Raw genomic sequence first — 25,221 nt, 5'->3', positions numbered from 1 at the left:
TTAGTGTTTTTTTATAGGCCTATCTCGTTGCTAAACTGTGACTACAAAGTTTTAGCATAATTGATGGCTAATAGGTTGCAGAAATTTCTGCCTTCCTTACTTATCTTTCACCACCTTTGTGCGAGGGAAACATTCCACAGTGGAGGTTTGGACCGGCATGATGGCTATGGAGGCAGCTTCTAGGCCTAACGCCCCCAAAATGATGTTGCTAGGACTAGATGCTGAAAAAGCATATGATTGGGTTGAGTGTCCACTACTAAATGGTATTCATCTATTAACCAACAATTGGTTCTGGGCATTAACCTTTCCTACCTCCTGCACAAGCACAAAGAGCTGTTACCTGCAGAGATCACTCAGAACCCTCTGCTACATACATGCTGTTTTGTTTGGCACAAATTAGTAAGATTCAGATTCTTACTTAACAGTAACACTTCCTTGTTTCTTCCTCTATGGCGGAATTTAAACTTCTGCATTTTGAAGGAACCCACAGAGAAACATGAAGGGGAATTTTGAGCTATGAAAATCAAATCTTGTGTTAACTGTCCGAGTTAAAAAATGATTTCTCACTCAGCAATTGCCACTTTCCATCCCTTTTTGAGGAGTCAATGTTTTGCTTATCTACACCTAAGTTCTTATGGGAGAGGGGTGGAAAATGAATAATTTGATCGTAAAAAGAAAGTAAGAATTTTCCCAAATTCCCACTTTAATGAAAACCATACTATAGAACAAGGAAAGTCTGTAAAATCTTTATCTGAGAATAAGACAGTGATAAAACAATAGATAAATGATGAACTGTGGTGGTTTAGGGTATGAATCATGTATTATTAAGAGGTCCTTCGACAAATGTCAGACCATAATACATGATGGATTTTGAGTAAAGATCCTACAAAACAGTTTTAAAATTATATCATTTGCAGATTCCATGAAAGTTACATACAATAAAACACAAAAACTGTGTTTCCCCAGAGCTCTCCACCATGCCTGGGACAGATCTTGCTAATACAGCAGATCCCACTTGTACACTCACCTTCTTTCAGCCTTTTTTCCTGACATGCTCGGTTCTTCTGCATCTATTACTTTTGCTAGGCACAGCACACCATCCAAGTTAGTGGTGGCTTCTCTTGGGGGGGGCAGGGAACTCTAAAACTCTCCCCGCTCTATAATTGGCCCATAGGCTTCAGGCATGGATGAGCATATGATTTGGACTGGAAGGCTTACCTGCACTCCTTGCCCACCAGGCAAGACTTGGATAACAGAAAGGCCAGCTTTAAAGTCAGCTGTCATACTGAATTTAAAGCAATAAAACTTTCCTTTCAATTCATCCCAGCTTCCACTGCCACCTTCCAGAATAATATGCAAATAAAAGAGAATCTGGGCAGCAGTGACCATAATATGATTTCATTTAATGTAAGCTGTAAACAGGAAGCAAAAACAGGAAAGATAAAAACATTTAATTTTAGAAGAGCAAATTTTCCATTATTAAGGGCGTCTCTCTGTGACTTGGACTGGGAGACAATATTGTCCTCAAAGAACACAGAAAGAACAATGAAAGACAGATTGCAAAGGAAAGTAAGGCAAACCCCCCACAAATTTAAAAATATATTAATGGCAAAAAGTGCAGATCTGAGCATGTAGGCCCCTTAAAGGATGTCGCTAGGTTGGTAACTGGGGATAAAGACAAGGCAGATTTACTAAACATTTCTTTTTAGCTCTGTGAACACGAAGGAAAATGGCAGAGCTCAAGTCCGCATTCATAATAGCAATGTCACTGCCTTAAATGAGTCACAATGGCACAGAATTGATATGATTGAGAAACAGCTGGGAAAAATTAAGGTTGACAAAGCACCAGGACCTGATGGATTACATCCACGTGTCCTCAAAGAGCTGAGCTCAGTTATTTCAAAGCCATTATTTCTTATTTTTAGAGACTCTTTAGTCACTGGCAAGGTACCGATGAATTGGCGTAAGGCCAATGTGGTTCCTATCTTCAAAAAGGTAGCAAAGTCATTACCAGGTAACTACAGACCCGTTAGTTTAATGTCCATAGTTGGAAAGGTCTTAGAGAGTTTGATAAAGAGCAACATAGAGGAGTTTCTACTAGAAAATAATATTATAAGTGATAGTCAGTATGGCTTCAAGAAAGACAGAAGTTGTCAAACAAATTTACTATCTTTTTATGAGGAAGTAAGTAAACAGACAATACAGTGGAATAGCAGTTGATATAGTGTACTTGGACTTTGCTAAAGCATTTGACACTGTACCCCACAGACGGTTCCTATGCAAGTTAGGGTTGATAGGTTTAGAAAAGTCAATCTATAAATGGATAGAGAACTGGCTTAAAGATCGCATCCAGAGAGTTGTAATTAATGATTCATACTCTGAATGGTCTAATGGTATTAGTGGTGTCCCCCAGGGTTCAGTGGTGGGACCTTTACTGTTTAACATCTTTATAAATGATATAGAGTTTGGGATTAAAAGTACAATGTCTGTGTTTGCAGATGACACCAAACTATGTCATGGAATTAAGTCCATACATATATTCTACAAGCAGACCTGGATGTACTGTTTGACTGGGCAGCCAAGTGGAAAATTAAATTTAATATAAATAAATGTAAAATTATGCACTTGGGAGCTAACAACATGCATGCTTCATACTGTCTAGGGGGAATACATTTGAGGGAATCTGAAATGGAAAAGGATCTGGGGGTTCTGGTGGATCATAGACTTTATACCAGCATGCAATGCCAAGCTGCAATATCTAAAGCTACAAAAGTACTTTCTTGTATTAAAAGAGGAAAAGACCGCAGAGATGGAGACATTATTATTTTTTATTATTACAAAGCATTGGTCAGACCACATCTGGAATATTCAGTCCAGTTTCGGGCACCAGTTTTAGGGGGGATAGGATCACCCTGCATAAATATATAAATGGTCTATATAGAGAACTCTATTCCCCATTATACACTTTGAGTTCATTACAAAGAACAAGAGGGCACTCTTTGTGTCTGGAGGAAAAGATGTTTAAGCTCCGGATAAGGAAGGGATTCTTCACTGTAAGGTCTGTGAAAATGTGGAATCGGCTCCCTCAGGAAGTAGTTTCAGCAACTACTATAGATTGCTTTAAGAAAAAGCTGGATGTTTTTCTAGAAGCACAAAATATAACTAGGTATTAAGGCTTTAAAGTAAAAATAACAGTGACTGTTGATCCAGGGAACATCCGATTGCCAACAAATTTCATTCAAAATCCTGAGTTCCAATCTCTAGATCTTTAATACTCTTTGCTTCCCTAGGATCTTCAAGCCCTTCCTTGGATTATTAAATCTGGCTGCATCAATGGGAAGGTGATTTAGACTTAACTCTCTCCTCTGAGGAATAGGAAACCTCATTCTTATTGACTCATCAATGGCAGGGCCCAAGATAAAAACTACAAAATACTCACCTGATGGTACCGCTACCTTCTTGATAACATTTTACAATGTTCTGGGGCAGGCTGGGAGATGGCTTGGTACAATGCTGCACATTTGGTGGGAGTGCATGGCGGTTCATTCTGTGATGGGGCTTGAAGAAAATTTAACTCCTATGCTCCGTCCCTAAAACCCTGGCTGTAACTTTACTCCTGATTCTTTCTGGGTCTGTCTCCTCTGCTAATAAGGTTTCCTTAGGCATTTTTGGAAGGCATGCTAGGTCTATACTACAGTGGCAATGGTGCTCTCCAGATCCTACCACCCTCCAAGAATGTTTCCAAGAACTGCAACATATACAGCGAATGGAAGAGTTGGTGGCGGAAGAGGCTGGCCAGAGTGAACCTTATTCTAAAACAGGGACTGCTTGGACTTTCTTCAAGCAATCCCTTCATTTTCTGAACCTTTTGGTTTAATTCCACCTACTCATGAAGCTCTTTCATCATAAAAAATGTCAGGACCCTAGCTGCAGACTGCCTCCCCCATACACCTTTTGCGTAATTTTCCACATGTCCTCTCCTTCCCCCTCCTCTTCTCTTTTCCTTTTTGGCCTACATTGCTTTTAGTCATTGGTTCATTAACCAGTAGTTTGAATATCAAGGGCTCTAATTACCTTAGGCAAAAAGTTTTACAGGTGATAGTTTGCTGGGCCTGTTTGCATAAATGCATCTGAACAAACCACAAGACCTCTGGATCAAAGTCCTTTGAACAGATAAGACCAAAGTGGAGAAGGTTGTCCATGTGGCAAAAACCTCATACCACCTATGAATCACGGTAGTGGAGAGATGATGACTAGGGCGCGTTTTGCAGTCATTAGGTTAACCATGAACTCCTTTATATAACAAAGTTCCCGAGTTAAATGTGAGTCCATATATGCAGCAAATAAAAGCTGGGCTGAAATTGACCATGCAGGAGGACAATGAGCCTATGCACACTAGCAAGTCTACAACAGAATGGCTGAAAAAAGGGCATTCCAATGGTCCAATCCTCAACTAAGTTGAAAAATTGTGGTCTGCCCTTAGGAGTGCATGAACAAATTACTTCAAACTAAAATTTTAAAGTTCTCCACAATGATGTGAAAGACTAAGGATTGTTTATGCTAACGACTATGCATGGTTTTTGCCATACTATTCAGATTTGTTCAAGCTGGACTGTCATGAACATTTCACATGCTGCGGTTTGTGCGTTCTAAATGATTGTAAACAATTGCTTCCCATGTTCATTGCTAATAAACACCTCTTGTCTGAAATAGGCTTTGGTTTTATGCTGCAGGCCCTTGACTCGGTGCCTTTCTTAAGTTCCTGTGTCCCCTAAACCTGTTGTGTGTCTTGTAAGTTCCTGCTCTACCTCGGAGTATTTTTTGACAGACCCTTTAGGATGCCTAGCTAATACAAGTCATTTGGATTCTCTTCAACATCTATATAGTAGTAGTACTGGAATAAAGTGGTATTTCCCTGTCCAGTGTTCTCCCCAGCCCCTTTTAGCTGGGTGCACCACTCGGCACTTTTCAGTAACCACTCGCCTTCATTTGGGTGGATACTAAAGAGCTAGGTCACAATACAGGGGGGCTGCCACCCACCTACACCTTTTTGCCACCCAGCTTTCAAAAATTTCTGGTGAGAATACTGCTATCCCAACCTGTGAAGGCATTGGCTATAAAGGTCTACGATAGACAAATGAATATTAAATTGTCAATTTATTAGGAACAATATATAATGGATCAACCATCAACAATAGGAACAATGGGAATTGTGCTTGCTAATAAAAGTGGGAAAGACGTGACCGCCTATTATAATGGGGTTATGTGCCTGAGTAATGCAGTGTTCTCCCTAGAAAGAATTTGCTGAGCAAGTTTTTACTTACTGTCCGGTTTAGTTGGCTGTCATCACACAGCCACTCAGTCCAGACTTCTGCAAAGAAAGCAGTCAGAGTCTGGGCAGCCTGCCACCTCAGCTTAGAGGATCAGGATGATTATTACACATGGTTTCATATCCTATTCTGTATCTTTCTCACTCCAGAAGTCTGCAAGGAGAACTGGCAAGCAGTGGCTCTCACTATTAATCATCATTAGGATCATTAACTATTTTTTGTCCAGAGCAGAGCCCTGGTGTACCAGTGTTTACTGTTGTATAAGGGCATTCATTCTCACACCAGCAGTGGAAACAAGCAACCCTGAACAGCTCCCAGAGGTTGGCACCTTGCCAGCTACTGGGCGCTTGCACTGCAGTGCAGGTCCTTAACCAGTATTTGCACATTTACCAGCATTCACTGGCAAAAGGAAGCAGTAACTGCACTGCATCCTTTTCTGCCAGCCTGAACACGGCCTACCTTTTGACCACCCAGCTGAAAACATTTCTAGAGAGGACACTATAATAGTAATATCTAGGTTTAGTGAAGTTTAATTAAAGAATGTTTTTGGAAGTTTTGTTAGTACAATTTGGAAAACAGGACTTTGTCCACATTGAAATCATATGAGACAGCTGACAAGTATAACTAAAATTTGTACTTAAATGTCTAAAATTCTGAAAAACAATGGTAATGTGTTGCAATGATATATGTAATGTACTAAATATAGTTCTTAATGTGGCATGGGTCAATTGTCATTTAATTATTGGTATCCAATTGGTTCCTGATTCTGTGGTCTCATCTATGTTGTTTGTTACATAGAAGGTATATATGCAGGGAGTGCTCATGCACGGGCTCACAGAGAAGGAGCTTCTCTAGTTAGCTCCGTGCCCCTCGGGTGTTTCTTTCCTCTCCATGCGGCTCTTTCATTCCACGGCACCTTACACAGCTCCCTGCAGCAGCGGATTCATGGGGCTCCAAGCTCAAGCAAGATAGAAATTGATCCGGGCCCCATCCCCCCAGCACGCAAGAAGCAGCTCACTCTGCAGAATCCCAATCCAAAAGGGAATCTAAGGCATCCTGCACCTCTGCAGCTGTGGAGCTCTTTGACTGTGCAGACACAGGGATCACGCTGGGGACATTTCCTCCCCCTGTTCACCACAAGACACTAATACACTGTTAAAAGTTTTTAGCCTCTCTGCAACTATAGATTAGGTCCCTTTCAGTCCTGCTAGCATTCCTGAAGCTCAACCTCACTCAGCTGAATATTCTGCCAATGCCTCTTTTATAGCCAAATTTGGAGCCCTGCTTGAAAGGGAGTTGTTTGGACTTGGAGGCTACGGTAAAAGCATTTCAAAAATCACTCCTACCTTCATGTGATGACTTTCATTTGGAATTTGATCGGCTACAGTAGAACCAAGAGCAGATGGCTCCCCCAGAGACATAGTGAAGCTTTTGGATTTGGATTTTGAAGTTTAACCGATACAGATCTTTGCGGATCTTTCACCAGCCACAATACAAAAAAGGAGGACCTTTAAACCTCTTCTTCAGGCACTTCTCTCTCACAATGTTAGTTAACACTGGGCCTTTCCCTTCAGGCTATGTTTCAACTACCAAAATACATTTTTATGCATTTTCAACATTTGCTGAAGGAGAAAATCTACTGAAAGACTTGGGAATCATTTCTGTGGATCCTATCAACAGATTACCAGCAGGTGGAGCTACGTCACCAATATTTCCCATCTGGTCCCAAATGCAATCTTCCCCTAAACTAAGAAGGAAAAGTTCGTGAACTTCTGGTCTATCATCATTCACCAGTGATAAAGAGTCCTCCTTCTCGGAAGATTTGGTTTCTTTGCCAAAATTAATGTCTAGCTATAGACATTATACAGTTAGGTCCACAAATATTTGGACAGAGACAACTTTTTTCTAATTTTGGTTCTGTTCATTACCACAATTATTTTAAATGAAACAACTTAAATGAAACCACAGACTTTCAACTTTAATTCAGTGGGTTGAACAAAAAGACTGCATAAAAATATGAGGGACTAAGGCCTTTTTTTAACACAATCAATTCATTTCAGGGGCTCAAAAGTAACTGCACAAAAAAGCTGAAAATAAAATGTTCATTTCTAATAGTTGGTTGAAAACCCTTTGCTGGCAAAGATAGCCTGTAGTCGTGAACATCACCAGATGCTGGGTTTCCCCCTTTTTTTGCTGTGCCAGGCCTTTACTGCAGCGGCTCTCAGTTGCTGTTAGTTTGTGGGCCTTTCTGTCCGAAGTTTAGTCTTCAACAAGTGAAATGCATGCTCAATTGGGTTCAGATCAGGTGACTGACTTGGCCATTCAAGAATATTCCACTTCTTTGCTTTAATAAACTCCTGGGTTGCTTTGGCTGTATGTTTAGGGTCATTGTCCACCTGTTTTATGAAACGCCTCGCAATCAATTTGACTGCATTTAGCTGGATTTGAGCAGACAGTATGTCTCTGAACACCTTCATTGGGCTGTTCTGCGTCTTCTGTCCTGTGTCATAGATAAACACCAGTGTCCCAGTGCCACTGGCAGCCATGCACGCCCAAGCCATCACACTGCCTCGCAATGTTTTACAGATGATGTGGTATGCTTTGGATCATGAGCTGTTCCACGCCTTCTCCATACTTTTTTGTTTCCATCATTCTGGTAAAGGTTGATCTTGGTTTCATATGTCCAAAGAATGTTTTTCCAGAACCGTGCTGGCTTTTTTAGATGTTTTTGAGCAAAGTCCAATCTAGTCTTTTTATTCTTGAGGTTTATGAGTGGCTTGCACCTTGCAGTGCACCCTCTGTATTTACTTTCATGCAGTCTTCTCTTTATGGTAGACTTGGATATCGATACACCTACTTCCTGGAGAGTGTTGTTCACTTGGTTGGCTGTTGTGAAGGGGTTTCTCTTCACCATGGAAATGATTCTGAGATCATCCACCACTGTTGTCTTTCGTGGAACGTCCAGGTCTAATGGCATTGTGCTTTGTTTCTTTCCCATGATGTACCAAAGTCCTAATATTGTACCAAATTCTTGGATGGGTTTTTTCTGTTTTTGAAGCTTAAGGATGGCTTGTTTCACCTGCATGGAGAGCTCCTTTGACTGCATGTTGTCTGTTCACAGCAAAATCTTCCACATAAAGTGAAACTCAAATCAACTCCAGGCCTTTTATCTGCTTAATTGATAATGACATAAATTGTCCAATTACTTTTGAGCCCCTGAAATGATGTGATTGTGAAAAAAGGCTTTAGTTCCTCACATTTTTATGCAATCTTTTTGTTCAACCCACTGAATAAAGCTGAAAGTCTGCAGTTCAACTGCATCTGAGTTGTTTCATTTAAAATAAATTGTGGTAATGTAGAGAAACAAAATTATAAAAAAGTTGTCTCTGTCCAAATATTTAGGGACCTAACTGTACATATCCTTTTCCGTTGAGTTTATATTTAGCTGTGTAAATGCTAAAATAAGGTTGTTTTTGATAATGACCTTTTGATTTGAATTGATTTGTTTTCTTGATTGGTTCGCTATTCTGGCTCGGTTGATTCAAATTAAACCTGGTATATTAGTTGAAATACTGGAGGGGGGGGCAAACATAGCCTCCAATGGAGTGGGAGGTATGCTAGTTATGCAGATTTTGCTCCCATTTTGGTTGGATTTTCCGACCCTTTTTGTTTTGTCTTTTGCCAAGAGTTTGTTGTTAGAAATATTGTTATGCTTTCTGAGGCGCCCCCTCCCCCTTGAACCCACCCCTTTCCCCTCTCCATGTCTGTCTTTTTGGTTCCCTCCTTGGTCCATCTGATAGTGGACGGGTCAATCAGGTTTATAACAGGTCATTTATGGAGTCTACACATATGAGTCTAGGTTTCAGCTTTTCAACAAGTATTTTTTAATGAAAATATTTAATCAAGGCTTAACTTTTCCCACTCATAATGTGCAAGGGCTCAACTCCCCAGTTAAAAGGACTTGCATTCCATTACTACTATGCCATGAACATAGATGTTTTAGCATTATAGGCAACTCATTTCTACACTGATTCTTTTCCTAAATATTTCCATAGAAACTTCCCTCTGATGTATTTAGCCAATGCCAAGAAAAAAAAAAAAAAAGAGGGGCGGCGTTAGGGTTCTCCAGGTCAGTCTCATTCACTCTTCACACTGAACTGAAAGACCATGACATGGGTCATTAGTTTCTATAGTGTGTTACTACGCCTCCTACTTCTGGCCAAATCAGATTTTTCCATTAAATGTTTTGATAAAATCCCCCCTTCTATTGAAGGGGCCTTGATTTTGATGGGCAACTCTAATTTGGCCTTAGTTGAAATATTAGACAAAACTTCAAGACCAACATATAAACATCCCCCTAAGCAAAGCCTGCGGTTTGATTCCTTGCTCCATGACCTTGATCTAGTGGATGCATGGAGGGAGCACAATCCATCTACAAGGGATTACACGTTTTGCTCCTCTCCACACAAACAATACTCATTCCTCCATTCGTCACGCATCCTCACCACCTCATGGTCAGATTACGATCAGGTGCTTTTCCGCCTAACAGGCCTAGGCTCTAAAAACCCTAAATCACATTGGGGGCTTAATGATTCCATTTTGAGTGACCCCACCCACTGCCAGACTATTGGTAATCAATTAAAAGAATACTTTAGATTTAATGACCCACTTCACCTTCTACTAATCGGGAGGCTTCTAAGGCCCATATTCGGGGTCATTTTATATCCCTGGGTACCAAACTTAAAAAACAAGCCACACTCCTGATTGATCAAAAACAACAACAACTATCCAAGTTACAACTACAACAAAAGCAGAATCCTCACATGATGTTCGCGACCAAATTGAAGTCTTACACACAGAACTAAACCTCTGCCTACCAACCAAGGCGTAAAGGACACTGAGATGGGCCAGACATACATTTTTTACGTGGGGAGACAAACCTGGCATTCTCCTAGCAAATAAACTGAATCTTGGGGCACAACTGGGCTTCCAAAAATCAAGCTGGGTGATGAAAGATTATCCCAAAATTGGTCTTGGAAGCATTTCATAGCTTTTATCAGATGCTCTATGAAGAACCTAAGTGCAAATATAGTTCTAAAATTTAAACATTTTTTTCTAGGCTCCCAATTCTGAGATTACGTCAAATCCCATGCTAAAAAGTTCCTCTAGTCTGGATGGCTTACTCAACATTTATTATAAGACTTTTAGCGAAATATTTGAGCATCACCTTTCAGACTATTTTAATTTCTTTCGCAAAAGAAATGAAGTACCTGTGGAAGATAATAAAGCCTTAATTAGTGTTTTATTCAGCCAACTCAGCAATAATTTTGACTTCACATAGAAATCCAAAGCAATCACATATCTAGGCATTTGGATTATCTCTTCTCACCATGATCTGTACTCAGCTAATTATCCACCCGTTTCGTGCAATAGCTAGAGATCTGAATAGATGGCATTCAAGCCCCCCTCCTGGTACGGGAGAATAGCTGCAATCAAAATGAACACTTTACCCAGATTGCTTAATCTTTTCTGCACCCTCCCTATTGCTATACTCAGGCTGATCTTAAGGAATATCCAAAACAAACTCATAAAATTTGTTTGGGGAGACAAACTTTACCGCATCAATGCAACTACATTATATACTCCTAAAAAATTTGGAGGATTGGGTGTACCTAACATAATGTTATACCACAGAGCAGCCCAAATCGCAGCGATAGGCCAAACTAATATTCCACATCCAAGACCACAAGCGACTGACCTAGAGGCCCTGGCCTGCCCTTCAATACCAATCGAGGTGCTTATGTGGATGCCCTCTTCTAATAGACCTGTGATTCTCTGCCCTTCACTTTCATATGCTAACCTATATGTTAACCTACACTCCCCCCATGCTCCACTGACTCGCCTATGGAAAAATTCTAAATTTCCTCCTGGTTGTGAACTGGCTCAATTCTCTTGGTAGTGCAACAAAGGATTTTTCAGAATCGGAAATTTTCTTGATGGCAAGGCTATTCTGAGCCTCTCACATTTAAAGAGCCTCTCTCTTCCATATACAAAAATGTTCCCTTATCAACAAATCAGGTCCTTTATTTAAAATAAACTTAAAGGGTTAAAACCACCCTACCAGAGTACGGGATTTGATCCAATCCGATCTTTGAATCCAAAGGGAGAATCTCAATAGTATATTTCACTCTTCTCACACGAAAAGAAACTTTCTCATGCGAAACAATGGGAGTCAGATCTGGAGGTGGAGCAGAGAGCACAAGAATGGTAAGATCTATCACACTGTATCTCTGAACACTTCGATAATAGAGGCCAATTATAAGGTTTTGGCGAGATAGTACCGGGTCCCAGTTAGGATTCATTAAGCCAATCCTGCTGTCTCTCCTCTTAGTTTTCGAGGATGTGGTCAGACTATACTCCATGTTTCGTGGAAATTTCCTAGGGTTCAGAGATTTTGGATCCGCATTTTCAACCTAATACGCTCTGTCACCCAGGCCAACATCCCGAGAAAAATAGAGTGTGCTCTTATTTCCCAATTGGAGGATATAGCCCCAAAACAGTTAAACAGACTAATTAAATATATCCTGTTAGCTGCTCAGATTACCATTGTTTGTTACTAGAAAGCTTCCATTATTCCCCTTGAGTTCACCAAAAACAAACCTAACTGGATAATGATCAATGAAAAAATAACTTGTACTCTTAAAAACAAACAAGTTCTTCAACACATGGGAGCCGTGGTTAGATTATAATCATGTATAATTTAGGCAGGGAACCCTGACCCTTCTTTCCCCCCCCTCCCTTGTGTACTCCTTAACTCCCTACGCCCCCTCCTATTTTTCTCTTAATTTTTCTCTTAAATTTAAATTTTAAATGTTTATAAAGGGGGTGAATGATTAAAAGGTACCTCTACCCACCAACCTTTATGATCTCACTCTAAACTTGATATGGCTAAATACTACACAAGTTTAAAATCTTTGAATAACGCTATTTTTGTACTATTCTACTTATTTGCATTACATTTTTTATGGTCTACATTGGAAAATTACTTTATTGCCTGCTGTATTTAGACTTTGTAACCAAAGAGGTGTTGAACTATGTTTGAGCTCATATGTTCTACTGATGTCTGGTTACTGCTTCTTCTTTTGTTGTGAACCCCCCTTTTAATTTATTTTTTCCTGTTATTCTATGCAAATTTGTTGTGCATTGTTATTGTTTATTTTATTTTAAAACTTCAATAAAAACTTTGAAACAAAAAAAAAAGAAGGTATAAATGCACAGTTGAGTCAAATCCCTTAATAAACACAGTTCAATTGACTCCAACAGGGGAAATGTTTCCTGATTCTGTGGGGGAACTCAAAGTTCCTTAGACCAGCAGTCACTTGTTTGTGAAGAATCTATCTCCAGAGCAATGCCACAGTATGCAGAAAAGTTACCAAAAATTGAATAATATAGATACAGATATATATATATAGATATAGAACATTTTCCAGTTTCTTATTGCAAATGTTTGTGTGCAAATGTTTCCATTAGGCACAAGACTGGAAAATGTTGCCGTTGAAAAAATTATGTGATTTGGATATGAAAATAAAATTTTTCCAGATCAACAGAATCCAAGTTATTTTAGTTCAAAGAAGATAAATGATAAAGCAACATGAAAGGCCACAGAACACGATCACTCACTGCAAACTACTTGGAACTCATATTGACCCTCTGTTGTGTTTTTTGTCCACACCTGTTTAGTAATGCTGCTATCTCTCTATGAGGCAGAGAATCATGATCACAATCATATCTGCATTTGTAGTCAGATGCAACAAACCCAATTCAGCTTGGGACACTGATGAACTTTGTTATCTCTTGCGCAACACTTCATGGATAGACCAAAAAAGTGATTTGCTCTGGACTTGCAAATGACTCAGAGAAGGACTGTCTTACACCAGTTTAGAATGAGAAATGCCCTTATGCTAGCCTACAGTTAGACACCCTTTCCTCACACCCCTTTTACGAGATTTTACTTTTACTACATACATACCTTTTTTTTTTTTTCCTTATACTTGTAAAAGGTTTATATGTTAACACTTATTTATAAAAAAAAAACATTTCCTTAAGACTCAGTACCCCTTCTTGGGGTACCCTACCTTGGAATACCTTAGGTACGCCTGAGCACATTCAATATTGGCTTTGAGTCCCAAAGCCTTGTGGGTAAAGTCCTTAATGGGGTGTATGTATCGTCCAGGCAAGGATAATATGTTTAAATGTATCATCATTCTTTCACTTGTGGAAGTGGAGCACAAGTGTACCATTTAATCAGGTAAATATGATGCAAGGAGCTTAGTGTGATCCCAAAGCTGGATGGGAACAAAGCGCCTAAAGAAAAACTTTGCATCTGATGCTGTGAAGAAGCACCGGATGGCTGTATTGTTGTTTAGACTTTAATCAGTCAGGGACAAGAGTAAGTTAACTAGATGCTTACCTGAGCCACTTTGTTGTTTCTTTTTGTATTTTACCCGGAAAAATATAATAACTAGGGAGTTTAAAAGGAGATAACCATTTTATATAAGGGACAAAAAATTGTTTTGGTTTTTTTTTTACAAATTGGTTTAAAGACTTAATGGGAAGCCCAAAGCCTCATGGGATACATATGAAAAATGGAATGCACAAAAAGGGGCTTTCCAATGTAAAAAAAAATAGGAAGATGGGATGGGATGGCGTGGGGCTGACTGGACTAGGATCACAGAGAGATTGATGGCTTTCCATCTGTAAACATGTCTTTCTTTTTTTTAATGATAGTTCCACTTTAACTTGAGGCCAGGATTGTTGGTACAAGTAACATTTTGTGCCAACTTTAAAATTACTCTTTAAAGTTTTATAGATTTTAAAGTATAACAACCCTAACAGAGAAAGTCCCTTATGTGCTTCGTTTTGCTCTGTGAAATATGACATGGATAGCATTTTGTTACATCTATGTATTGAATGGTATAATGTGCAGAGGTGAACATATGCAATGCTCAAAAGTATGTTATAATATACACCATGCATATAGTGCCCTAATGTAAGGGCACTACAGTGTTTTTAAGTATTTACTTTTATGTTATGTGTATTTTATGATATTGCACAATTAAAGGTTGTTATTATTTTCTAACAAAAAATGCATGAAATAAGATTTTAAAATTCCTATAAAAATCTAATTTTTTTTTTTGTATTATATTGATATGAAAGGGAATAGGCATCCCTAAGGTAATATTATATACCAACTCTAACTGTTAATATGCAAAATATCTGTTATACAGCATAGAATACCTGGTAAATAAGGCCAAAAAACCAGTGCAGTCCTTGTAAGGAGACAATTATCTGTCTGGCAATCCTGTAAACTATGCCACTGCAATTCAGCGTGCCCTGTTTATTCTCTATAATGGTGTTGAACAGCAGAAAAGGAGATCAAGCAATTAACTGTCTTCTGTTCTGCAGCATCCCCATTTTCCCATTAGCTATGAATGATCTTTTAGCATGCTCTGCTCTGAGACTATGTGCAGCTGAGGGGGATTTTGGAGTATGTGCTGCAGCTGGGCGCAAAAGTTTCTGGTTATGATCTTGCTCTGCCATTGGCTACTAGTCCTTCTCAGCTCCTAGGCACCAGTTGCCTGTTTTAGAGTTTAGCTTGTCTAATCTGCTAAATGTGTAATATTTTGTTGGATTCCCTGTTGCTGATTTAGATATTTGCGTGTGACTCCTTCTTCTGCTTGTACTAACCCTTGAATACCTTGTTAATAACTCTCTGGAATGGACTTCCTTGTCCTATTCAGCTTGCTCCTACGTCTGCTCATTTAAAAGAGCACTCAAAACCCATTTTTTTTTTCAAACTTGCCTCCTTGTCTTCCTCTGTCCTTTGAAACCCTTACTACTACCCACCACTACTCTCCCCTCCTACTGTGTGTTACTTCCCCCACCTCCTAAAATGTAACATCTTTGGGGCAGGGTCCTCTCCTCCTCCTGTGTCACTATCTGTATCTGTCATTTGCAACCCCTATTTAATGTACAGGGCTGCGTAATATGTTGGCGCTGTATAAATCCTGTATATTAATAATAACAATAATATTAATAATAATTGGCATGGTCCATAGAGCACGCCCACTCTCAGGGAGCTAACACTGAGAATGCTCAGAAAGCTCCCTCTCCTGGTAGCACAATCTTATAAAAAAAAATAGGCGATGCGCATGCCCCACCCCCGTAAGACAATAGGCAGAGATGGAATGAGGAGAGGGCTAGTTGTGGCCTGCGGGACACATGCTGGCCACCCTTAATCTAAAACAACTGTTAGTTTAATAAATCAATAATTTTGATAATGGCAAGAATTAAAAACTGTAAATGACATGACAAGCACATTATAGTTTAGTAGATTAACCCTTTTCTATGTTTTCACATAATCTTTGGTGTGTACTTCAGAATCTAAATAAAATGTTTATAATCCGCTCAACAAAAGAAAATTTCTTTTCACTTGCCAAGGATTTTTTAATATATTTAGTGTATTTCAGGTCTGCTGAATTCAGAAATGACATCAGTTTTATTGAATTGGCTCTAGTTCTTGTGATACAGAAATCACAATAGACGATTTTAACAACAACAAATGTTAACACAGCATATTATTATTAAACAGCAATGTTTTGCATTTTACGTATTAAATGTAGCATTATTTTCATGAAACTTTCATTTCCCTTGTTGTTATTCATACATTTTCTTTTTTTTTACAGAAATTTGAGTTCTTCAAGAAGTTGTTTAAATGACCCTAATGTGTTTTGCTACATTTGTGGTGAATATTTTCAGCAAACACAGAGAAGAAACATTACAGAGTTTGTGAAACAAGCATATATTGCATATTTTGGCATTAAACTGGGATCCAAAATACGTACTGGGCTCCCCATATGGTATGTAAAACTTGTGTAAAGTGTCTACATCAGTGGAAAAATGGAAAACTGAAAAGTTTTAAATTTGGTGTACCTATGGTATGGCAGGATCCCAAAAATCATCATAATGATTATTTTTGTGCTGTGAATGTAAAAGGTTTCAATCGTTACAAGAAAACCAAGTGGGAGTACCCTGATTTGGAATCAGCAAGACAACCTGTGCCACATGGTGCTGATGTTCCCATACCAGTGTTCAGTACACTCCCCTATATTCCTGTATCCAACATGGATATACAGGGTTTGGAGTGTAATCCAGGAGTTAGCTGTGGAAGTGAATTTGAAAGAAGTGTTTCATCAAAGCAGCAGTTCTCCCAAGAATACGTGACTTAAGTACGTCAAAACAAGCATCTGAACTGTTAGCATCCTGGCTAAAAGAAAAGAACTGTCTGGAACCGGAAGATAAAATAACGGTTTATAGGACAAGAGAGGTGACACTCCTACAATATTTCAGTGAAGATGGAGAGTTTGTGAACTGTTGTAACATCCCTGGACTACTAGCCCATATGGGAGTACCAGAATACCGAGCAGAAGACTGGCGGCTTTTCATAGACCATTCCCACTCAACGTTTGAAATCCGTTTTACTGCACAATGGCAACTGCTATGCATGAATTCTAATTGGTCACTCAACAGAACAAAAAAGAAGAATATAAAAAAATCCAAATGGTCTTACAAAAAGCTTTGCTATCATGATCACCAATGGTCCATATATGTTGATTTAAAAATGGTGAACGTCCTACTTGGACAGCAAAGTGGAAACACAAAGTACCAATGTTTAATCTGCTTGTGTGATAGTGGAGCAAAGCAGGATCCCTGGAAAAAAATGATATGGATTCCAAGGGAAAACATGAAAAAGGTGCAGCGAACATGATTAACGAGCTATTGGATGACAAAGAAAAAATCATTCTACCTCCACTACACAAGTTGGGATTAATGAAGCAATTTGTTAGAGCTCTGAACAAGGATGGTTATTGGCTTTAAATACATTTGTGGATTCTTCCCTGGATTGAGTATTGAAATTTTGAAAGCAGGAATCTTTGATGGACCCCAGATTTGGAAAGAGATGATTCAAAGTTCACAAATTACATCACTGATACTGAAGCTTCTGTCTGGCACAGCTATGGTTGTCAAAAACTTCTTGGGTAACCATAAAGCACAAAATTATGAAGAACTGGTATAAAACTTGCTCTTAAACTTTAAAAATGTGGGTGCTACTATGAGCATAAAGGTACACTATCTCCATAGCCATTTGCAAAAAATCTCTAAAAAACCTTGGCGATTTCAGTGAGGAACAAGGGGGGAGGTTCCATCAAGATATAAAGGTGATGGAGGAAAGGTATCAGGGCAGATGAGATATACAGATGATGGCAGACTACTGCTGGAGCCTTCAACGTCATTGTCCTGATCATCAGCATAAAAGGAAATCATACAAACGGAGTTTATCAATGACTTCTTTGTGATTAGTTCTGTAAATATACTGAATATAGAAAATATTGACATTAGGTATTTCAAATATGTAATTTTGTATATGTTGGCATATCTGAATTAATTTTGCTTAATTTTCATGTTTCATTAGTTTTTTATGAGGTTATTATTGAGGTAATTATTTCAAAAACTATAGGCAATCTAGCAAAACCAATACCATACCTAAAATGACTTTAATCTGTTTGGCAAGAAAATGTTTGTTGACCAGTGGTATACGTGTGAGACCACTACCAAAATAAGCTTTTAGGTCTAAAATAGGAGTAGTGCTTTTACCCTTAATAAAATAAAAATATGAAAACTGTGTGTATGTATATACACAAATATATTTATTTAAAGATATAAGGTACAATCCTAAAACTGCTGCTGTTTTAATAATTTGTTTTTGTTAAAAAAAAGCATAACGACCTACTTGTCATTTTTGATGTGTTCATAAAGACGCTTAAATTGTCGTATTTGAAATGACAATATTCCAATCAAGATAACCACCATCAGCAGAAAAGGATAAATACGACGTTGAACCAGATTTTGCATTTCAGCAGTGACACCTGTAAATAAAGTCAGGATGTTTATATAAAAAATTGCAACAGAAAATGATGTGAACAAATTTAAAACACTGTCATAAATACACGAAAATACAGTAAAATGTTTGAAGTGTTAAACTATCATGTGTTGCTGCGTTAATTATTATAGAGTAACAAAAGGTACAAGTAATACATAGCAACTAGATTAGTAGTAATTTAATAGTGGAGATGAACAGAGATAACCAGTCTTTCATTCAGCAGCAGAGAGATATTTAGTTTCTGCAATGTTACCAACCATGGTTTGATTTCAAAATAGTAATGCATATTTTGTCATAAAATAAAATTTACCTATACCTACCATTGTATAGACAAGCTCATGTTCTACACGTCATGACATTAAAAGGGTTCAAACACGCTCATAGATGCAATAGCAACTGAAATAGGCTATAGAAGCGATTGGTGGCTTTAAAGACTAGTTCTAAGCCCTCTGCGCTATCACCCATTCATGGAGCGATATGTTGCTTTTATTTTGCCATTTTATAAAAGCCAATCAAAGGAAAATAATCTTAAACCAGCTTGATGCAGCCTTGAAAGGAGTAAAGGCAAGTCAAAAACACCTGTGAAAGAACTCCTGAGTGATCTCAAATTTCAGAATGATGGGCTGTATAAGTAGAAGTAATCCTACACGCTGTTGGAACAAAGAGTGGCATGCTGAAAACTGACTTTTAATTGTGTTCCAGGAAAACCATTAATCACTTCTTTGATGACAGAAAGCAATAAAGTGAGCCAAAAAGAAAACATGATGGCATCTGCCTGGGGACACACACAACATAAAGTATGCCTTTCTTGTATTGAGGTGACTCCTATGATAATATACTTAGGCAAACCCAAGCAAATTGGCAACAGGACTTTAGTTTCAACAATCAAGCCATTTAAGGTAGTGACTGTGAAGAAGGGAGGTAAAGGAGACAACAGGTCTTCTTGAAGTTGAAGGTAATCTGGAGTCATCAGGGTCACTGTAATTTCTTTGACTGCTATCTAACATATTAGCTGTGAATTATTGTGGAAAAGTGTGAGAAAATCAACACATTGTAATGCCACATAGCTTCATGTTTGCCTAAGAAATGTCATGCACTTGCTACAAATGTATCCATTTTCGAATAAAATGTGACATAAGAAGATCAATGTCCACAGTATCCTCCTAGCAACAGCTTTGGAACACTTTGGGGTGAAGGAACTACTCCTGATCCAGACGTTATGGCTGAATCTAATTGCCTCCTCTTGGCTCCACCCTGAAACTTTAGATAAGCCATAACTGTGGCACTATCCAAGTATATTCATTGCAGGTGCCCTGCTAGAAAATGTGTCCAGAAAAATACATTACATCTGACTTCCAAAAGTTTCAGCACATTGATAGACAGCTGAAACTTCTCTGGGCTCCAAGATCTCTAATTAATCCAGAGACCCAGCAATCCTCTCCAGTTGTATTGGCTGGGATTTCTTATCAACCTTTTCCAGAGAACAGTAAGAGAGAATGGCACCAAACTATTAATTACCTTGTCAAGCAACTTTCCTTGATCTCAAAATATAAACTATTGGAGCACACTGGACGCATTAGGATCACCCTGACGATTTGATTTAACTCAGAACGAACTCTACCATTTGAAATAAAGTCATAAAGTCATATGAAAAGGAATAATGAAAACCTAAACCGTCTTGATGAGTTCTAAGACCATTTTCTTTTCCTGAAAAGAGGAACATGCATTTACTTTTACAGTTACCCTTAAAGGCAGAGTCTGGCTTCTCCCACAGTGGCACGACAGTAGCCAAAGTCTAGGATGCCTTTTTCCTATACTCTACTGAGTGAAAGGAAAAAGCAGGCATTTCTTTTTTTACCCAATCTAGAAACAGGTATGCTCCAAACTAAAAAAAAAACTAAATATGTACTAAATGTAAATAACATAAAAAGTGGGCAGCAGGCAATAGCCTACATTTAAAAATTCTCTCTCTCTCATTTCCACCTCTTTTGAAGTCCACCCTTTCCACCCTTTTTGTTGCTGTTGTCTACCCCGCCCCCCCCGGGCCCAGTATCACAATTTTTGGATAACTTTGCATCCTGGCTCCCACACATTCATTCACCCACCTTCATCCTTGGTGGCTTTAATGTTGCAATGGATGAGCCCAACCATCCTTCCTCAGCAGAACTGCTCTCCATTACCTCCTCATTTGGACTCACTCAGAACATCAATGGCCCCACACACATAGCTGGACACACTTTAGACCTGGTATTTTCTAAACTCCACAACGTCACCCTCCTTGACAACTCACCACTTCCTCTTTCTGATCACAACCTTATCACCTTCAACCTATCAAACTCTTGATATCTGTAACCTTGACCACAACCTTTTCTCAAACTGCCTTGCGTCCCCAACCCCCGCCCTCTCCAAAATCACCCCCCCAGATGAAGCTGCCACCATGTTAAACCACTTTTTCCTTGGCTTTCGATAAAGTATCCCCTGCCACCTTCCGCTATCCCCGCCCTGTCAACCCCCGACCCTGGCACAACAATCACACCAAATAGCTACAAAAGACTGTTGATGCAGCTGAGCTCATGTGGAGAAAATCCGGCCTCTGCGCTGACTTCATGGACTACAAAGCCAAGCTACAAAGCTTTAACACAGAGCTCACGGTCACCAAGCAAAATTATTTCTCCGCAGTCATTTCCTCTCAAGCTTCCAACCCACGCAACCTCTTCTCAACAATTGACTCCCTCCTAAACCCCACACCTGCTCCCCCCACAACATCCTTCTCTGCCCAAGACATTGCCACCTACTTTAGGGATAAAATAGACAAGATTAGACATGATGTCTCTGCGCACCAAGCCATTCCAACCATACCCTCCCCTTCCACCCGTAAATCATCATTGGCCTCCCTCAGCCCTATTACCGTGGACGAAGTCTTATCTCTTCTCTCATCATCTCCGTCTACTACCTGTCCGATTGACCCAATTCCCTCTGATCTACTCCGTGCCTTTTCCCCCACCCTGGCCTCTGCCCTAACCAAACTATTTAACCTCTACCTTTCTACTGGTACATACCCCTCGGCTTTTAAACATGCCATAATTCTCCCTATCCTAAAAAAAACATCACTTGTCCCCTCCCTACCCTCTAACTACCGCCCTATTTCCCTTCTCCCATATGTCTCCAAAGTTCTTGAACATCTTGTCTACAAAAGACTCACCGATTACCTGAGCACCAACTCTCTCCTTGACCATCTCCAGTCTGGTTTTAGAGCTGCCCATTCCACTGAAACAGGCCCTTACTAAAGTGGCCAATGACCTCATTAGAGCTAAGTCTCAAGGCAACTTTTTTCTGCTCCTTCTCCTTGATCTTTTCTCTGCTTTTGACACTGTTGATCAGCCCCTTCCAATACAAATCATGCGCTCCATTGGTATCAGTGACACTGCTCTCTCTTGGTTTGCTTCCTATCTGTCTGACCGCTCCTTTCAAGTTTCTTTCAATGGTAACTCCTCCTCCCCCACTTTCCTCCCTGTTGGTGTTCCCCAAGGGTCAGTCCCTGGACCGGTTCTCTTTTCTCTGTACATCTCCTCCTTTGGCTTACAGTACCATCTGTATGCTGATGACACTCAAAATCTATCTGTCCACCCCTGACCTGTCTCCCTCAGTCCTGGATAAGGTCTCATGCTGCTTGTCAGCCATCTCATCATGGATGTCTGATCGATTTTTCAAACTCAAACTAGATAAAAAAAGAACTCATTATCATCCCCCCCTCAAATTCCAAATCTTCCCCTGATATACATCTAACTGTTAACAACACTGTTATTCGGCCCTCCCCTCAGGCACGTTGTCTTGGTGTCACCTTTGACTCTGCCCTCTCATTTACCCCCCATATTCAGAACATTTTCAGGTCCTGGGCATGTAGCAGCAGTAACAACAGGAGGAGGAGGCGGTGGGCTCTGAGATGAAGTGTGGACGGCATTAGTAACTGGCATCTAGATATGGGTACAGGGCAGGCAGCAGCAGTAACAGCATGAGGAGGAGGCGTTAGGCCCTGAGACGGAGTGTGGGCGACATTAGTAACTGGCATCTAGAGTTGGGTACTGGGCACTTTCATCTACGCAACATCTCCAAAATCTGCTCCTACCTGTCCCCTGAGACCACCAAACTCCTTGTACATGCTCTTATCATCTCTCGTCTTGACTACTATGATCTCCTCCTCTCTGGTATTCCACTAACCTGACTCTCTCCTCTACAATATATTATGAATGCTGCAGCCAGACTCATTCATCCTTCCCACCGCTCCTCTTCCGATGCATCTCTTTGCAGATCTTTACACTGGCTTCCATTTCACCTTACAATCAAATTCAAGCTCCTGTGCTTTGCCTTCAAATCCCTCCACAGGTATTGTGCCACTTACATTTCTGACCTAGTAAAAAATACTCCCCCAGCCTCTCTCTCAGCTCCTCCAATGACCTACTAATGACTTCCTCACTTATAACCTTATTACACGCACGGATACAAGACTTCTCTAGAGCTGCCCCAACTCTGGAATAGTCTTCCTCGTCCTATTCGGCTTGCTCCTTCTGCTCATTTAAAAGAGCACTCAAAACCCTTTTTTTCAAACTTCCCTACCCATCTTCTGTTGTTTGAAACCGTCACTACTTCCCACCACTACAAATCTCCCATCCTATTGTGTGTTAATTCCCCAACCTACTAGATTGTAAGCTCTTCGGGGCAGGGTCCTCTCCTCCTGTATCACTGTCTGTATTAGTTTGTCATTTGCAACCCCTATTTAATGTACAGCACTGCGTAATATGTTGGCACTAAATATAAATCCTGTTTACTAAAAATAATAATATAAGTATTACACAAAAATTAAAAATTCCTAACAAAAAATAGAAAATAAAACGGTGAGATTCTTCTGGTTATGTGATAATAATAAACAGGAATGGTTTCTCAACAAATTCCAAGATAAGAAGAACAGAAAAAATAAACCAGATAATTATTGATGCATAGAGGTTCATCTGCAAATCAGGAAAAGGAACAAAGAAGAGGTTAGAGGGAAATAATGATGGGAACAAGGGAGGATGTAGGACAGAAAGCAGATGTGTGGCATTCAGTTAGGGAAGATTTTTGGTGCTAGTGCCGAGGTAGTTATGACAGGGGACACATTACCAGTACCCGAATCGGAATTAGTAGATATGTGTTGAAACATACTGGAGGCAGACAGCAGACAGGAGTCCCATAGGGCCCAAAAATTTCCGAGATTTTTTTTTTAATATCTATCATATATTCGTGGCATAAGGTGCTCCATGAGTTGAACTTCCTTATCTTATCTTCATAAACTTATCCCAGCATATAAATCAATGATGCCCAGGAGAGAAGTGGATGGCAAGAAGGCACTTGACTGCAGTTAAAATGTAACATGCTAATTTTCAATTCAGTTTAGAGAATTTAGACATAGGTAAGCCTAATATATGAGTAACTACATCAAGTGGTATAGAAGTTTCTAATATCTCAGAGAGAAGGACGTTAACCCTTGTCCAATAAGATATTATGAGTGGGCATTGCTAGCAGTCAGGAAAATAGTGTGTAGTTTGGGTAAGATACCATTACATAATTATTTGATATGCTTTTCCTTATATATAGTGCAAAATGAGCTTTTTACAAGCACTATCCCATATAAATTTCCAAATTTCTAATGGTAATTCTCTCTCCAAAGTGCGCTCCCATTTTAGCATATAACAATGTTTAAAGGGACATGCTGGTTCAGTGTTTAAAATTAAAGAAATCTCTAAATAAATTAATCCTCCATGAGAATGTTCACTTGTACATAGCTTTTCAAACTCCATCAATATTGTAAAGATAGAGTGTACATAATGTTGTATTTAGAGATAACGATAAAAGCAGGTATGAGAAAGTTTAATTTTTTTATGCAACTCTTGAAATCACAAAAGATGTCTGGAGCAGGGATGCACAATATAAATAAATTGAAAGATAGCTGGATCTCCAAGGTTGGACCTCTTGACGGGGCAGACTATCAGGGAGGTATGGTGTAAGAAGGAAAGAGTTAAACAATGAAGCAGAAGTTGTCAAGGCATATTTATCTTTACATTGAAGCCATATACCCTGAGTAAAATTTATAGGTCCCAAAAGCGAGCCCTCTTGGAAATCGTGATAATGTGTATTCCATAGGAAGGAATTGGGATGTGCAGGGGACATCCACAATTTTTCAATTTCGATCCATCTCCTTAAGAGTGCAGAATAGACCAGGATGCAAGTTGGCGTAAGTGCGTTGCTAATACATAAAAAAAATCAGGTAATCCCAGGCCTTCTGTTTCTTGGAGGGAGCATAATACTGATTTGGGTAAGTGGTGTCGCTTATAACCCCAAAAAAAGCTAAGGGTCACAGCCTGCAATCTTCCAAGCAGAGAATCTGGAAACTGAACTGGTTATGTTGCAAATTAATATAAGAGTTTAGGAAGGATGGACATTTTTTTTATAAATAATTTTTTATTGAGACAAAACCAGCAGTACACATAGGGACACGTGAGAACAATCATACAGAAATCAAATCAAACAAAAACATACATTTTCATAATTTCCAAGAATGTCCTGACTTTAGAAACATAATATTAGACTGATAACTGCACTGTATTATTTGCACAACCGGTGTGTCCTATTACCTTTTATTCTTTAGTTTTGAGGAAGGAAAGAAAAAAAAAAGTAGAAGGAGCTAGAAAAGATAAAGCATGAGAAAAGGTGGCAAGGGAAGGGAGGGGGTAGGGAAAAGAATATAACAATATGACATTGTTAATATTACATGGCCAAAATAGAGAAAAACACTAGAAAAAATAGATCAAGGTGGCAACAGAACATTACCAGGTGATGTTTGTGATGACAACAATG

The 25,221-nt window shown here is 39.3% G+C and overlaps 1 protein-coding gene across 6 annotated transcripts in view; it reads right to left on the bottom strand.

The window, feature by feature from the left end:
• Window positions 1-25,221, bottom strand: part of MARCHF6 (membrane associated ring-CH-type finger 6) — a 314,477-nt gene that overhangs the window by 3,391 nt on the left and 285,865 nt on the right. For all 6 annotated transcript variants that reach the window (XR_011920873.1, XM_072411957.1, XM_072411959.1 and 3 more), the window contains one exon: window positions 18,181-18,316. Coding sequence is in view for 5 of the 6 variants with exons in the window: in XM_072411957.1 (XP_072268058.1) it covers window positions 18,181-18,316 (136 nt within the window). In the remaining variant the exon portion in view is untranslated. The remainder of the gene's footprint in view (window positions 1-18,180; window positions 18,317-25,221) is intronic.

Source organism: Pyxicephalus adspersus, chromosome 5 (assembly GCF_032062135.1).
Source record: "Pyxicephalus adspersus chromosome 5, UCB_Pads_2.0, whole genome shotgun sequence".
Lineage (NCBI taxonomy): Eukaryota > Metazoa > Chordata > Amphibia > Anura > Pyxicephalidae > Pyxicephalus > Pyxicephalus adspersus.
This window is presented reverse-complemented; position numbering and strand designations above follow the sequence as displayed.